Genomic DNA, 16,345 nt, shown 5'->3' with positions numbered 1-16,345 from the left:
GTCATTTACAAAACATTCTGAAAACATGCTGGAGAGAGAGAAGGTAAAAAAAAAGCAACTTGCAAAGTCTCACAGCAAAATAAGTTCTTCTAAATTGTAGTACTCCACCTGGTCAGAAAAGGCAGTAGCCCATGGACTTGCACTGGGGAAACCAGGGACAAAGTTGTTTTATGCCTGTAAAAGATGCTTTGTCTCACCCTAGGTCTCTTTTGTGAGCATTTTTTTTTTCCTACATCTCTGCATTCTTACTCTGCAAGAAAAGGAAACGCTGTCTGCTTTGGTAAAGAAACCAACCTTTACCACAATAAGTTTGGCTTTATGGAGAGCAGAGATGTATGAGCCATTAAATGACATGGCAGGGAAGGTGCAAAGGCAGACTTGTGAGACCTTCTTTTTTGTGCTTGTTGTGCAACAGGATACACATATTCCCTGGACTTGTTTCATTCCAAACTCTCAGAAATACTCTTCCAGAGGTATCTAGGGAATATGTACTCTCCCCCCAAATATCTTCTGAACTAGAAAGGCTCCATGTAGGTTTGTACTAACACCTAGGGGCAGTACTTCCTGCATTTCAACCTCATTGTAGAATTCAGGTCTGCTTTTGGTAATAAGACTCTGCTCTTAGGTTAACAAAGTCCTTTCAATTAACATGCCAGCAATTAGATATATGAGTAACACCAAGATTTCCAGTTATTTACATAAGAAACCCAACCAAATGTTCCCCAGTTAACACGAATGCATCTTTCAGTTTGTGTGTAAATTAAGACTATCAATTAGCTGTGGAAACATGCTTGAAATTTAAAAGATAAGCCAGAGCCTCCATAAACAATATTTTCATGGAATCTAGCCATATGTGGTGGAACTACCAACATTTCTTAGCTGCATAGCATCAAGCTGAGGGAATCAACAACAGGGTAGTAACTGGTGTGCTTGTGCTTAATTTTGCCAACATTATACTGTTAATTCCAGAAGCATTATACACAGTAACCTAAGCTGTGACAGAATTAGAGCAACAGACTGGCAAAGCTGTGACTATTGCAGGAGGAAAGGAAATTACTTTCCCAAGAATTTTGAAGGACTGGGTCATTATCCAAGTTATATTTCACCAAACATACTTTAAAATCGCTGGACACTTTTAGCCACTGTACTTGGAACACACAACCTCTATCCAAAAAAAGAGGGGTTTTGGGTATCATGTCTGGCAAAGCATTCCCAGTATGTTTGCAAATAGAAAAATCTAAAATCTCTGATACTTCTCATGCCTGCAAACTGTAAACTCAATTGGCACCTTCTGTCTTTGTCTGCATTTCAATTTGGAATCAGTGAAATAAAGATAGATTTATGGGGTTTGAATACAGTTAAATTTCTGTATATACCCTCATATTAAAGTAATAAAGATGCTTGCCTCATAAAGTTGTAGCAATGAATTGAAGTGTAAAAGCAAAGGAGTCAGAATGAGTGGAATAAAATTTAAAATGCAAAACTAATGGCAGAATATTTCTTCATAATATGGAGCAATCAAAATTGTTTGCACTCGTCTCCAGCCTTTCCTCTTGTGCATGTTCACATCATTTTTTTTAATTTAGAATTTAAGATGGGGCATTTGCCACTTTTAATAGCAACATGTTATTTCATAAAAACAAATAATACAGACAGAATTTTCATACTCTTTATTGACTCAATAGGCTATTAAAAAATCATGTAAATTAAAGTGCTAGTAATACCAAAAAAAAAAGAGATAATTCTGCAATTCAAGATGCCCCATGAACACCTGCTAATGAAGCCTTCTATTTTTATCTGACTCATAACTGTTTCATCTTTCATTGCCTAATAGAACTAATATTACCTTACCTTATTTAGCAGATCACTGCCGTTCTTAAGTTATTGTAGGTTACATCTAATGGAAATCTGATTAAGATAAAAGGTCGTATTTTTTGTTTTGAAATTAAGAGATGAATGGAAATTCAAAGGATATATAGTCACACACTCCTTCAGAAATAGACTTGTGTAAAAAAAGAAATAGGGGGAGAGAGAGGGAGGGAGGGAGAGAGGGAGCCAGGAGACCATTAGTGTGTATTGTTCTAATGTCCTCAGGAACGCAAAGACTTAAGACACAGCTGCAGCTTGAGGTCATTGTGGTACTCCCAAAACAAGAATATAGAAACAGGGGGAAAAAATAGCTTAATATTACTATGTCAATTCTGAGTCAATCAAACCAAACTGCAAAGAACTTGTTACATTCTCAGCTCTTTCTAAGCCCTACGTAAGGCGGGTATGAATTGCAGACTTTTACTAGGTTTTAATGTCTAGCTCTGAAAATATAGCTTTGGAAGGCATGAATGTGCTTCAGCCCCTATTATACTGCCTCTTTCTTCTGGCAGAAAATACTATTTGGCATTCTAAGCACAGTTTTACAAGAAATCTTTGAGTGGTCAACATCGCTGTAGCTGCCCAGGCTTCCACTCACACCATTTTTAGCAATTCAGCGTACCAAAGCCTCACAAAATATGTTGTTGTTTAGTTTATCAATACATCTGACTTAAATTCCTTTTTCTTCACTAAACCAAACCAATATTTCCACAAATTTAGGTGACACGTAGTCACTGTTCCTACCATTGTTTTTACAGTAATAAGCACATTACAATAACTACTTTTTACTTGTCCGTATATTCTATGAAGCCTACAGCGTTCTGGTATTCTCCACCAGATGAAAGAAAATGAAGGGTTTGAACAGCTACTGAGACCAATGTGCCTGAGGAGCCTCACTCACCCTGCCAAAACATCCACTTCCAAAGAAGCCCCCATGCACACTCAGGTTATATTGTATGCATCTAAAATATACCATTTTTTGCTTGGCAGGTAGAAAATCCCACAGTTCATTCAACTCTCTTCAGAGTTATATTGCTGGTCCACATATGTCCGACAGATTTTTTTAGTATCTATTTTTAGAACGACCAAAGTGGGAAACAGTTTTTTCCGCTTGGTAAATTTAAGTGACTAATGCCCTCAATTCACCAAAATGTGTAAACATACACTTAACTTCAGTGATGTTCATATCAAAGTACTATGACTACTTCAGCTGTGAAGTGCTGGCTCCACTCAATAGCTAGTTTTGACTTCAGCTTCCCATGATTTCATTCATCTCCCAACATACAAAATTAAATGCACACTACAATCATCGTAAGATCACAGTCTAAGAATTAAAACACAAAATAGTGGCAAAAGATACTGAAGTGCATCTAACACAGTTTATGTAAGGCAGCATTTGTCCAGACTTACTTGCTAAAAATAAGAAATAACTATTAGAGATCTGAGAGAATGCAGAAAGAAGGACATTTAAAAGGTTGCAGTAATCTGTTTCAGTTTTAGTTTTTCATATCCTATTTTCTATAAAATCATGTTAAATCAACTAGTTTTTCTTTAGTCTGAGAAGCAGCAATGGAGAGGAAAACAGGAGGGATAGAGGGAGAGGAGAGGAGAGGAGAGGAGAGGAGAGGAGAGGAGAGGAGAGGAGAGGAAGGAAGGAGAGGAGAGGAGAGGAAGGAGAGGAGAGGAGAGGAGAGGAGAGGAGATGAGAGGAAGAGGAGAGGAGAGGAGAGGGAGAGGAGAGAGAGGAGAGGAGGCAGGAGAGGAAGAAGGATGAGGAAGGAGAGGAGTAGAGAGGAGAGGAAGAGGAGAGGAGAGGAGGAAGAGAAGGAGAGGAGAGTAAGAGGAAGGAGGAGAGATGAGAGGAGAGGAGGAGAGGAGAAGGAGGAGGAGAGGAGAGGAGAGAGAGTGAGAGGAGAGGAGTAAGGAGAGTAGGGGAGGAGAGGAAAAGTAAGGAATAGGAGAGGAGAGAGGATGAAGGAGAGGAGAGGAGAGGAGAGGAGAGGAAGAGGAGGAGAAGGAGAGGAGGAGGAGAGTAGAGGAAGTAGGAGGAAGGAGAGGAGAGGAGAGGAGAGGAGAGGAGAGGAGAGGAGAAAGAGATGAAGAAAGGAAGAAAGAGGGAAGAGAGAAAGACGAAGACGGACAGAGAAAGAGAGAGAAATAAAGAGAAATAAAAAAAAAGAGAGAGAAAGAGAGAAAGAAAGAAAGAGAAAGAAAGAGAAAGAGAAAGAGAGAAAGAGAGAGAGAAAAAGAAAGAAAGAAAGAAAGAAAGAAAGAAAGAAAGAAAGAAAGAAGAAAGAAAAGAAAGAAAGAAAGAAAGAACTGAAAAAAGAAAGAAAGAAAAAAGAAAGAAGAAAGAAAGAAAGAAAGAAAGAAAGAAAGAAAGAAGAAAGAAAGAAAGAAGAAAGAAAGAAAAGAAAGAGAAGAAAGAAGAAAGAAAAAGAAAGAAAGAAAGAAAGAAATAAGAAAGAAAGAAAAGAAAGAAAGAAAGAAAGAAAGAAAGAAAGAAAGAAAGAAAGAAAGAGAAAAATAAATTAAATCACTTGGCTTCCAGTTAGAGTTTCATAATCCACTGGATTTTATTGGTTTAGTAAAACTATTCTCCTCTATCATAAATTAAAGATTTGACTCATTGCTTTGAGACTTGCTTCTTTGCTTTTGTCAATGATTTTGTTTCATTTGTTGAAGAAAAACAACAGAAAACATAGAATCAAGTACAATATGACTTTCTTTCACATGAACATTAACTTCTCATGGATGTTTTCTTGTGAGGTTTGTTCAGCACAGGTAGTTTTCATAACAAAGTTCAGGCTGCTTTTTCCATTGCATTGAGTAAGAAGCTCAAGGAATTTCAGAATGCACAGCACTCAGTGACAACAACTATCATTAAAAAATAAAGTATTCAGCAGCAAATTTCAAATTATTATTCCAGATTTCTCTTTCGGTTTATAATCATATGTCTATTGATTAATATGTACAAATATAGTGCCCTATGTACAGTAAAGTGACCTATCCCCAAAACTATTTGTAAAATTTTACAATTCCACATAGAAAATCAACACACATTTTGAATAGGAAATGCCTTAGTATCTCCTGTAGGTCCAAGATCTCGCAAAAAAAGAACATCCTTTCTAATCTACAGTGAACATAACACCTTTAATACCACTGATGTTAACAAGTACAATTTCGAAAACCTAAGTAGTCTATTTCTACAATCAAAGACTTCAGAAGAAAATTTTCATGTATTACAGTGCACTGTCTACTACTATATCCCATTGTTTTGGTTTTTTTTTCATTTTGCATTAATCACTGAATATTAGGATGCAGCATTGCAACTCTGCACTAGTGAAGTTACAGATACACATATAAAATTTGCAGGGTAAAATGAAAAACACCATTGTGATTTCTACTATTGTCTATTAAATATTATTTTAAATGGATATTGTTTAGGTAAATTTACCAAAGGACATAGATTTTGTAATACGTACTAACAAATAAAAAAGAGAACACATTCCAGAAAGCCAAGCCCAATGGCAGCAGTGTTTTTTTAAACAAGCATTCCTTTGCTGTATTTGCCGCTGGAAGAATTCAAGACAGCATGTAACAAAAACACTTAAGTGCTACCATGGCTGACTGGTCTATCTCCTTCTCCCAAGCTAAGTTACATTTATAGTAAGAACTCACAACTTAAAATCTGGTCCTAACAAAAATCAGTAGGAGTTTTGTCATCAGTATATTCCTGGTGAAATTTCCCCAAGCATCTCTTTTCATAAACCATTTATTTCAATAACTTTATTTTTACTGATTCAAGTACTTAAAATATAAGACAACACTGCATGTATCGAGCACAATTACATCAGGCTATTTTGAATTCAGGTTTTCATTAAACACAATAGAAAAGCATCTACATGTGCATGGAAGAGCCCAGACACCCCAGAAGTCAAATGACTTCTGACTATGTACGCAGTCATACAGCTCATGCTGGTGAAGGTGATGCAATTGCCCTGCTGGGTAGCAGGAGGAAGGCTTTTTCTGCAGGGTGGCTGTGCACCATCTTGCTCATACTCTGTAACTCTCAGTACTAGAGAAATTGTGATGCGGATCTGTAAGTCTTTAAAGCCTACTAAAAATAAAAAGCATGTACGCACACACACGCACACAAAGCTTTTAGTTTCATAAAAGTTTACAGTATTGCCCAAATGGAAGGAAAGCACTGGTATGGCCATTATATAAGTTGGGCAAACGGTCATAAAAGGACAGGGCACAGGCTTGAGACAGATCATAGGACTGGGTTCAGTGCCCAGCTGTGCATTGATGTAATGAAGTAGCCTCAAGCACTGTTTATCAAAATTCTCTAACACCACACTATTTCAGTTAGAAACCTTATTAGCGACATATGCAAGTATTTATATTTAAAAAATATGACTTTCCTTTCGTATCCTTTCAAGTTGCATTCTTAAGTATATTAGAACAAGGACACAGGGTAGCATAGCAAAAATAAGGGTTGACTCCTACCCCACCATAACTACATTTTACTGATGGGCTTAAACTTTGCTCAGTCTAGCAGATGAAACCAGATTTATTTTGCTTCTTTTCCGAAGACTTACAAAACTGCTTGGTAGAGTACATTTTGCTACTGAGAGAAACGTGCTACAGTGACTATTCATACTGCCAAGTAACAGTGTCTTTGAAGGCAATAATCCAGTGAGCAATATTAGGGTATCAGCAGACAGAAACAAAGATAATGTACCTGCTCTTGAATATCAAGCTCAATCCTACTCTTGAGGAATTGAGATAGCATATATCAAGTCATTGCATCACAAAAGAACAAGTATTTCCATCACTGCAAATGATACGCAGATTAATAGGCTCAATTAAAAAATATTTAGCAAACAATTGGCATGCCTAAAAATGGCAAAAAGACAAAAGTAATACTCATCATATGATTTACTTACATTAGAAAATACTACAGAAGTCAGAGGGATGTTAAAACTAATGCAGTTAGAATTCAATGTGTATATAAAATGCTCAATTGGCAATTTTCAAACAATCAGGCAATCCGAACATTTTATCAATAAATATCTACAAGAATTGTAAAGCATTTTTCTTTCACTACCTTGTAACAGAAGTCTAAAAATCCTAAAATGTATCTACAACTATGATTTTTTTTTTTTATTTTTTAGTGAAATTTTACCAAGATATTGCCAGAATATCTGAATCTTTAATGCCTGTGTAAAAGAATTGAACTCTGATTGTTTAAAAACCTTGAGCACTTCAGTGGTTTCCCTGGAGTCAATGGACCTTCTCACAAAAACATTTGTGATCCCGTGAAGGTCTGGATCGGCTCTCCCATGTTCCTAAAAGGTTGGGTAGATGAGGAGGAGGAGAGAGAGAAGTATAATTCTACTGAATCATGCATACAAACAGACAGAAATGCATAGCTAGAAGCCATACACTGTTTGGGTTTTTTTAGGTTGTTTTCCACTTCTTGGGTTAGGGGCAAAGAATCCTGAAAAGCTATCAGCAAAATAGTCTGTCAAAATTTTAGCCTTAGAAAATTTCCTGATTATATTTCCAGAGAACAAAAGTTAATTTCTTGCAAGTTTTCATCTATTAAAACAATTCAGCAAGTAGCTCACTAGTAAGCCCATTATTTGATAAGCAATAAGCCTTGAAAGTTTTCTCCTGAAAGTGTATATCATTCATCGGATTTTGAAATTTTCATATATAAAATCTACAGAGTTTTGGTGGTTGTTGCTGTTTTTCTTATGGGTAAGTGATGCTTTTGTGTGAGATACCAAGCGAATTAACTCTTTCCAGAAAAACAATGCCTTATTATGTATTTTTTCTTGTTTCCGTTTACAACCACACTGAAAAGCACAGACATATTGATGAATCAGTTACACAGTGCTTTTTGACTGGAAGCATGCAGCTCATTTTTCTTACTGACATGTTTCAGAAACCAATCAGAAGTCCTCAAAACTCATGATTTCACAGTATTTATAATCATTTATCAAAATGACCTGCTTTTTAGAGACCATTTCAAACAAGTTCATATGATTTATGATATTTAGATGTGTTTAAAATAAATTCCCTGGAGATATAACTTTTTACTACTTGCATGTTGAGAATAGGTAGGTTATAAAATATTAAAACTCAGGGGGGGAAAAAATATTGATATTTTTATGTGATTTATCAATGAACAAAACTCATCAGAGCAGGTATTGAAACGCTTGACCGAACTGTTGAAACAGTTCCTGAAATGCTTTTTCAGAAGTATTTCTAAATGATATTGTAAATACAGTTAAAAATATGAATAATTTTTATTACCTGCTAGCCTTTTCTTGGAAACCTGTGCCACACAGAAAGCATTTTCCCATGGCAAAATTTAGTTTCTTTTTTTTTTTAAAAAAAGTTTTCCATGCCTGAGGGGAAGCGCCTAATTACATTAGACTTTAACAGGAATGCATATTCCTTATATATTTATCTCTTGCAATTTAATGTTTGAGTAGCTGTATTGCTTAGAAGAACTCCTTCAACTGTATTCAGCCTCCCCCATGTCTTTTCAGCATAGTACAGATTTTTTTTTCACCATAGCATTTTAGACTTCCTTAAGGCTACCAGATTCACTCTTTTTTCATATTTCTCAGCAAATCTAGGTAGCACTTCCAATACAGGCATTAATATGCTTTTTTCCTGACTGAAGTCTTAAGAAAACTTGTACGTAAGTAACATAACTTAAGAAATCACAGAAGTAACTTCGCATCTGGTGTGTTCTGCATTATCTGAGAATCAAAACCTACTCTATAATAAACAGAAATAAAATGGCACTGAAACTTACAGGCAAGTAATGAGAAAAGGAGGCATTAGAAAAACCCAAAATATCCCATATAGAACAACTCATGCCACAAAGCAACAAAGCACTCCCAGAATATGTTTTCTATACACTCAGCATGGTTTTCATCCGCACCTCATTAGCACACAGATAATTCTGACCATTAGGGCACTTAAAAATAAGCGATTTTATTTGTAACCAACCCTCAAATTTAGTATCATCTCTCTGCTCCTACATCCCTGAAATGAGAAGAGCTGAGCTACAAAGGTGAAGATTCAGATGCCATTATTCACCGCAAAATACTAACATATAAAAGATTTGTATGCATCACTCAATTCACAGGCAACTTTACAGACCCACTTCTGGGCCTACGCAGGTTGGAAGGAATGTTCTGCAGATAGTGAGAGAGCAACTACGAAACCTGGACACACTGACAGCAAGCAGGGGTTGATGACTACGTAAGCAGTATTTCCCAGTCCTTTACAATGAGAGCTGCTGAAAATTTCGCCCTGTTTTGTAGCAGTCTTTTCAATATCTTCAAAGGAAACTTCCAAAACTTCTCAAAACCTGGGTTAGGGCTCAAGGAAACTGTGAGTCAGTTTATGTAACTATCACGAGAGCACATTCCACCTTGTTTTCTCGATCCCAAATGAAACTGCAACAGATTAGGGAAGAATATTTCTATATCCCCCCATTCCCTTGCAATATGTGAATTCCAGGGGAAAATAGAGTCCATCATACTCAATTCTGCTTGTCTCTGGATTATTGTTTATCATTTCAAAGTATCGTACTTCCATCATCATAACAAATAATTAAAATGGGGTGTCCCTTCTGGGAAATTTTCAGAGTAGCTGTATGGCTAAGAAACATTTACTTGTTTGGAAGATAAACTATACAAGGAATGATCATGTTTTACATTCTTTAAACTATCTACAAACTCAGCTTTGTGATCTTAAACATACAGAAATAAAAACTAAGTACTGCAAGAAAGGGGTAGCCTAAGGTTAATTCAGCTCTGAAATGCGGAACAGATTCAGTGCTCAAGAAAACGCTGAGCATTCTGTGGCTTGAAGTGATATGCTTAAGAAGAGGAAATATATGTGTAAATAAGCAAGAGCATTAATAATTGTCTCAGAACACTGGCACTGAAACTTAAAGCAGTCTCTCTTCACCTCTTAGTTATTTACTATTAGGATTTTTTACAAATGTCTATTGAAGTAGTTCCAAGTATGATGAAGGCATGGAAGAAATTCTTTCAAGCACAGTCATTTGTTTAAAAAAAGATTAATGAGAAATAAAGGAGATGATTTTTAATCAAATGAGGGGCAATTATGAGTGACAAATATAGAAACACAGCAAATTAAAATTATTCTTGCTGCCGTATATGAGAATGGCATTAAATATCTAGCACCAGAGTTCAGGATTAATAAAGGGGTGGGGTTAAATATTCCGTCCAAAACACAGGCTTTTCCTGAAGAAAAACCAAACATACAACAGCTATGCAGTTGTTGTCAAAAGATGTCTATTTTCAGTTTGAGAGATTCACAACTGTGTGAACGATCATAATTTTTTTTGTAGCGGAAGGGAGGAGGAAATAGTTACCTGCCTTGATCTCCAGAAAGTCTTAGAAAGTGAGGATCGAAGTACATTGCAAGATAAACGTAACAGTGGCTAAAGGCTCGAACTCCTGTCCACTAATCCAGTGGAAGACTCCAGTCATTTCAGGCTAAGGTTTAGGACATTCCCTACTCTTGTTTTTTTAGTTTGTATTGCAGAATGAAATAAACAGAAAGTGATTCAGATACTTCCCTGACAGTGAAAGGGACCGATTTCCTTTTTTCCTTTAGCTTTAAATAGACCGACAAATACAATAAATCCTTACACCAGCAGGCATCCAGTTATTTTCTCAGTTATGACAGGGACTGTTCATACACCTCACAAAATCAGATAATTCATTTTCTCATTGAAAGTAAAGACGACAAAACAAAAGATTTTACCAGCAGTGTTTGAACTAAATACAGCTCTTTTAAGAAGAGTTTTTAGCAACTATACCAGCTACTTAAGATGAAATTCAGATAAATGCATTCTGAATTATTCTAACTGTAAACATTGCTAATGTAAAGGACAGTGAAGCAAGTGATGGTATTATTGAGGGTTATTTTTTAAATCCTTTGTTGCTTACACTCTACCAAGCTTACGATATTTTGAGTGAAAGAGGTTACGAACTCATATAAGTTGTGAACTTCATACATATCTGGAAAAGCCTTTCACTTTCTCTTCCGTGATAACAAATGATTTGCTACGCCAGCTCTTGAGTTTTCAGTCTGTTGAGCCCTCTCTCCTTCAAATGCCTCCTGCCTTTCTCACTGTATTTTTGGTGACCCCCTGGTTCATGTGTGCCCTAACAGAAGTCCCATCAGTGGTGTTGCCTTCGCAAAGTGGATTTTGTCAGAGCAGGACTTTGACAGGCTTTGCTATTTTAGAAAGCAGAGATAATGTCAATTTTTTTTTGCACATTCATTGATGCCGAATCATTGCTCTGTAAAGACTGCGGGTCTGCATATTTTTATGCTCGCCTTTAAGCAAGAATTACTGTAATTTTAAGTCAGACTGCTCCTTCCTTTCCTCTGTCACCGCCACCAGCAAACTGAAGTGAAGCAGCTTTCTGAAACTCCCATTTGCTTCACAGAGTCCAGATTTTGCCCCTTCACGCTGAGGATTTTGATGCAGGCTCACTCAGATCCTACAGGGTAGCAAGGCATCAGCTCCTCTCCCGAATCCCCGCTTCCCAGGCAGAGCTTCCAAGCGTTGTGCAATCGCCTCGGAGCCGCAGTCAGCTCCAGGGCGAAGGGGCGGAGGGGAAGAAGCGCGCTGGATTCTGAATTTTTGGAGCAGAGGTGCCGTATCGGGCAGGGGGGAGGGGGCCGCGGGAACAGATGCTGTAAACCGCACCAAAACTGCAAATCTTTCTCTCCTTGCCTGTAGGAAAACTCTCCCCCCCCCCACCACCTTGATTTCATACTCTTATCACGTGCTGAATTTTTACTTTTTATTTCTCCCCCCCGTAGCCTTAATAAAGCTTGCGTTAGTGATGGAGATCCCGAGAGCGCGTTGGAGGGAAGGAGCAAGCCGGCAGCCGGTGTCGGCCGGCGGCGGGAGCACGGCGGCGGCTGCTGCGGCCGGGCCAGCCGAGCCGACCCGAACCGAGCCTAGCCGAGCCGGGCCGGGCCGGGCCCAGCCGAGCCGAGCCGAGCCGAGCCGAACAGAGCCGAACGAGCCCAGCCGAGCGGCGGCAGGTCCGCGGGGCCCGAGCGCTCCGCTTCCCCCGACACCCGCCGCCCGGGGATCCCGCCCCGCTGGGGAACGCGCGAGCCTTTACCTGAGCTGTCGCTTTTCCTTTTGCCGGACCTCTTCTCTGTTTCCACCGGGGACAGAGCCTGCCTGCCATAGTCCCCTGGCGCACACGCTGCCCCCGTGGGGGTGTTGGTGCCCAGGCTGGAAGAGTTCGAACACAGGACAGGGGGGCTGCTGCCCAGCTCCGGGGGTCCTCCTGAGTCAGGCTGAAGGCAGAGGCTGTGCCTGGCCGCGGCGGGAGGAGACGACATCTGAGGAATGTGCCAGTTCGTCTGCAAAGCCTGGTGCTGCTGTTGCTGGTGGTGATGGTGGTGGTGATGGTGATGGTGATGGTGCCCCCTATGATGTTGGCTGGCAAACATGCCCTCCTCATTGGGGTATCCCGCTATTATGCAAGAGGAAGAAGAAGAAGACAGATCAGGGTAGGACATGTGGTCAGATCTTCCATGCAGGGCGAGAGAAGACTGGGAGAAAGGGTGCAAGCTCTGCGCAGTGGCATGGGGGCTGCGCAGGCAGCCAAAGAGTGTGTGATCCATGGCATGCAAGTCTCAGGTTCCAGGCAGGAGAGTTTAGGAAAGATCCAACTTCACCACCCTTTGTCAACTTTCACTGTAAACAGATCGGGGCTGGGATTTTTTTTTTCCAAAACGGCACCGACAGACTCTGCAGCAGGCAGCTGAGCTCAGATAATCCAGGTCTTTAGCCCTAGTGGCCAGTCTCCGCTGCATAAACACTCGGACCTAGATGAGCCGTTCTCAGAGCTGCTCAGATGTCAAGAAGTGGGAGAGGTTGAAGCCAATAGAAGGTGGTCCCAGAGAACTGCTTGAAGGGGGAAACAGCTTCGAGAGGTTATAAATACAGTAGTGTGTAATGTGAGCTGGGGGCTGGCTCAGCAGCACAGCACTGACCACATGCGAACTCCCTCCAAAACGCCAGCGCCGTCCCCGCGCCGAGCCGCTCCGTCAGCGGGCGGCAGCGCTGCGCGCCCGCGCCCCGGGCGCCCGCGGCCCGGCGGGGGGGCGGCTCGGCGGGGGCCCGGCCCGCCCGTCCCTGCCCCCGGCCCGCCCGCGCCGCCCGCCGCCGGGCCCGGGCCCCCCCGCCCCGGGCGGGCCGAGCCCCCGGCCCACAGCCCCCCCCAGGGCCTCCACCGCCCTGTCGGGGCTGACGGGCCGCTCGGGGTCCCGCCGCCCGCGAGGTGCGCAATAAAGACGTGAGGCGACGTGCGGGGGGTGACTGCGGCCCGAGGGGTGACGGCGGCCCGAGGGGTGGGCGCCACGGCAGCCGCGTTTCCCCGGGGGCTGAAGCGCTCTCGCCAGCGCCTCACCTGCGCGCCCAGGTGCGAGGGCACAGCATGTGTGAGGGGCTGCTCGGGCCGGGGCCGCGCTCCCCGCGCCGAGGGTCCCGGTGCGGGCATCACCCGCACCCACCGCCCCGGCACCGCCCCGGCCGCGGCGCTGCCCCGCTGCCCTCGGGAGCCTCCCCTGTGCCCCGGCATCGACGGCTGTTCTGCAAGGAGCCCACCGGCGCCCACTGCGCCGGCAGCTGGCTGCAGAGAGAGAAGTTTCCCCTCTTGCCATCTGCCCCTCCAAAACAAGAAGTCGCATAATGTTTATTTCCTGGATCTTCATTTGCTTCGTTGCAACTGTCTTTAGTGCTTTGGGGGGGACAACCTGGACAGTCTGTGCCTGCCTTTTTTTTTTTTTTTTCTTTTTAAAATTATGTTTTTAATATGAGTGTAGTGGAATTACCGTAGCCACGAAAGCGGCTCTTGAACTGATTTAAATCAGGATAACTCATTTAGTGACCAATGACCAAAGAGATGCCCACTGCGCAAAGATTTTATTCTTCAGCTCTTCCTGCTCGATGTACCTTGTTCCTCCTCCCCCCAAATAAAAAATAATTAAAAAAAAATTAAAAAAAAAAAAAAAAGGAAAGGAAAGGAAAATCATTTCTCTCAGGTCTAAATTCTTAGGTCCATGTGCTAAAGATAAAATGAATTTCAATTGCTAGTGGAAAAAATCAGCAATTGTATGACTTTTGCAAGAGCTAGTTTCTTAAACGGAAATTGAGTCCTATTTTGTGGGAAATTAGTTTTGCAGACTTTCTTTAAAAAAAAAAAATCTAAAACTTTTGTTCAGCAGCTGCTCCCCTTTTCACTGCAGTTTCAGACTGAGCTGGAACCTGTAGCAGTCTTTCGACGGTAAGATTTCCCCCCTTTTCTGACATCTAACTCTTTTTAATAACTGTCTTTAGATTTAACTCTGACAACGCGGTCTTTACAAAGAGACGGCGTCCAAAGCAGAAGTCGCTGCCTCTGTGCACCGTTCAAAACTTGATATTTCTTCAGAATAAAGGAAATATACAGTTACAACACTGATGAAATATTTTGTGCTTTTCATTGTGTTTATCGTTTCAATATGTGTTCTAATATTAGAAGAGAGCAATACAGAGAAATCTCGATGGCTGAACCCCTCTGGAGCCTGGGAGCACGCCGGGCTGCCAGCGCAGGGGTGCTGCTGTCCGGCACAGACAGGCGAGGCAGCGACAGGCGCGGAGCATCGCGGCCCCGGCGGCGGCGGGGGCGGCCCCAGGTGGGAGCGGGGCAGCGCCGGGCCGGCCCCGGGCACGGCTCGGCACGGCTCGGCACGGCACCGCTCCGCACTCCAACCTGCCGCCCGCCCGCCCCGGCCACCGGGGCCAGTCGCCGTCGGGGGGGCAGGAATGCCAGCACCCTTCCTTCCAGGGCCGCCGCCGCTGGAGCCCTCGCACAGCCGCATCTGTGAAGGGGTCAGGGAAGTCCAGCAGCCAAGGCGCTGTAAAAATTCCTTTTCTTAATTGTACAGGATGGCCTTGCAGGATTTCTCGCACATGACCAAAAAAAAAAAAAAAAAAAAAAAAAAAAAAAAAAAAAAAAAAAAAAGTGAAGCACAATGAAGAAAGTGAGCGGGTTGCAAGGGAGAGGGAGAAAGATAAGGATTCCGAGAGAAATAAGAGACAAGCCAAATAGGACTTTTTCGGGTGAGGTAGGAGAGATTCCTAAAGGTGAAGAACAAGAAAAAGAAGAATGCAACAGCTATTATGGCACAGCTCCGTGTTTGTCAATAGCTTCATGCCCAAATCTGACTATTCAGGAATGTGCTGGGCTTCCGAGTTCCCAAATAAGTTCGCGAGTCCTGCATCAAGTGTTCTTATTACTTCTTTAAAAATCAGTTTTAAGCATGCAAAGACTGGAAATGCAATTCGCTGCACGGCTTTATGCTTTCATTTTAAACTATATAAGGAGAATGCAAATACAGGCAACTAATGTTAAGGCAAATAAGCAGCTTCAAACACTTATTGAGAAAGTTTCTGTACAGTTACCGAATACCTATGGCTATATGACAGCATCCTTTGTAAAAAAACCCCACAACTTTTTAGTTATAGCTTCAATGCAAAGCTTTTCAGTAATAACAGAATAATTACTGGAAAAATTGTAAGCAGTTGCTACTCTCAATATTAATGATTCAATTCTTGCTCGCATTCTACCTTTTCAGAATGTGTGTTTAACCTACATGTGGTACAAAAGCATAACTTAAATCAATGCCAGCAAGTTTGCCCTAAGCTTATAAACATCAAGTGAAAAAAATAGAATGTTTTAAATATGTGAAAACAGTAAACTGTTTAACTCATAAAAACATCTGGAGCCAACACAGTTTGGAACATCCTTTATATTTTCATGTATGGGCTACTATTTGCATTCACTTTGTGTTTCTTGGTTTTGCTAGTGGGTCGTTTTTCATTTTTTAACTTACCATTTATGGGGAAGGAGATCATGTAAAATTGACCTGAACAAACCAGTGTACAATTCCTCCTCTTCAGGACTTTTGTAGTCTTTCTGATTTTTTACGTTGGATATTGAAAGAACCACCTTCCTGAATATTTATCAGAATGTAAGTAGGATTCTTGTCAGTTCTTTCCAGTGTATGGTTTGCATATTTGCAATATCTGTATTACAGTAAAATCAGATAAGTCATACTTGGGGATCACCATTTGAATGATATAAATTGTCATAACTTTGCTAAAATCAGCAAAAGAATGGCAATTTAAACCACTTAAGAATATTTTCCTTGCTTTCGAAGGGAAAGCTTACAAATATGAATTCAGTTTCTTTTAGCCAAAGTTTTTATTGTACTCAAGAGCCTACCAAAACAAGAGGACAAAGTTTTATTCTACTGTAATTATGATCACTTCGTATTTTTCCATGGCAATTTGGTCAATGCAGGCATCATTTAACCTTAGAGTCAATCCAGA

The 16,345-nt window shown here is 41.1% G+C and overlaps 1 protein-coding gene across 1 annotated transcript in view; it reads right to left on the bottom strand.

Moving 5' to 3' along the window:
- The window catches only part of MEOX2 (mesenchyme homeobox 2), a 53,149-nt gene extending 40,104 nt beyond the window's left edge, over positions 1-13,045 (bottom strand). Inside the window, exon 1 of the mRNA XM_079302921.1 lies at positions 12,081-13,045. Coding sequence (XP_079159047.1) covers positions 12,081-12,591 — 511 coding nt within the window. The 5' untranslated portion in view covers positions 12,592-13,045. The remainder of the gene's footprint in view (positions 1-12,080) is intronic.
- Positions 13,046-16,345: the final 3,300 nt, after the last annotated feature.

Source organism: Erithacus rubecula, assembly GCF_903797595.1.
Source record: "Erithacus rubecula genome assembly, chromosome: 3".
Lineage (NCBI taxonomy): Eukaryota > Metazoa > Chordata > Aves > Passeriformes > Muscicapidae > Erithacus > Erithacus rubecula.
This window is presented reverse-complemented; position numbering and strand designations above follow the sequence as displayed.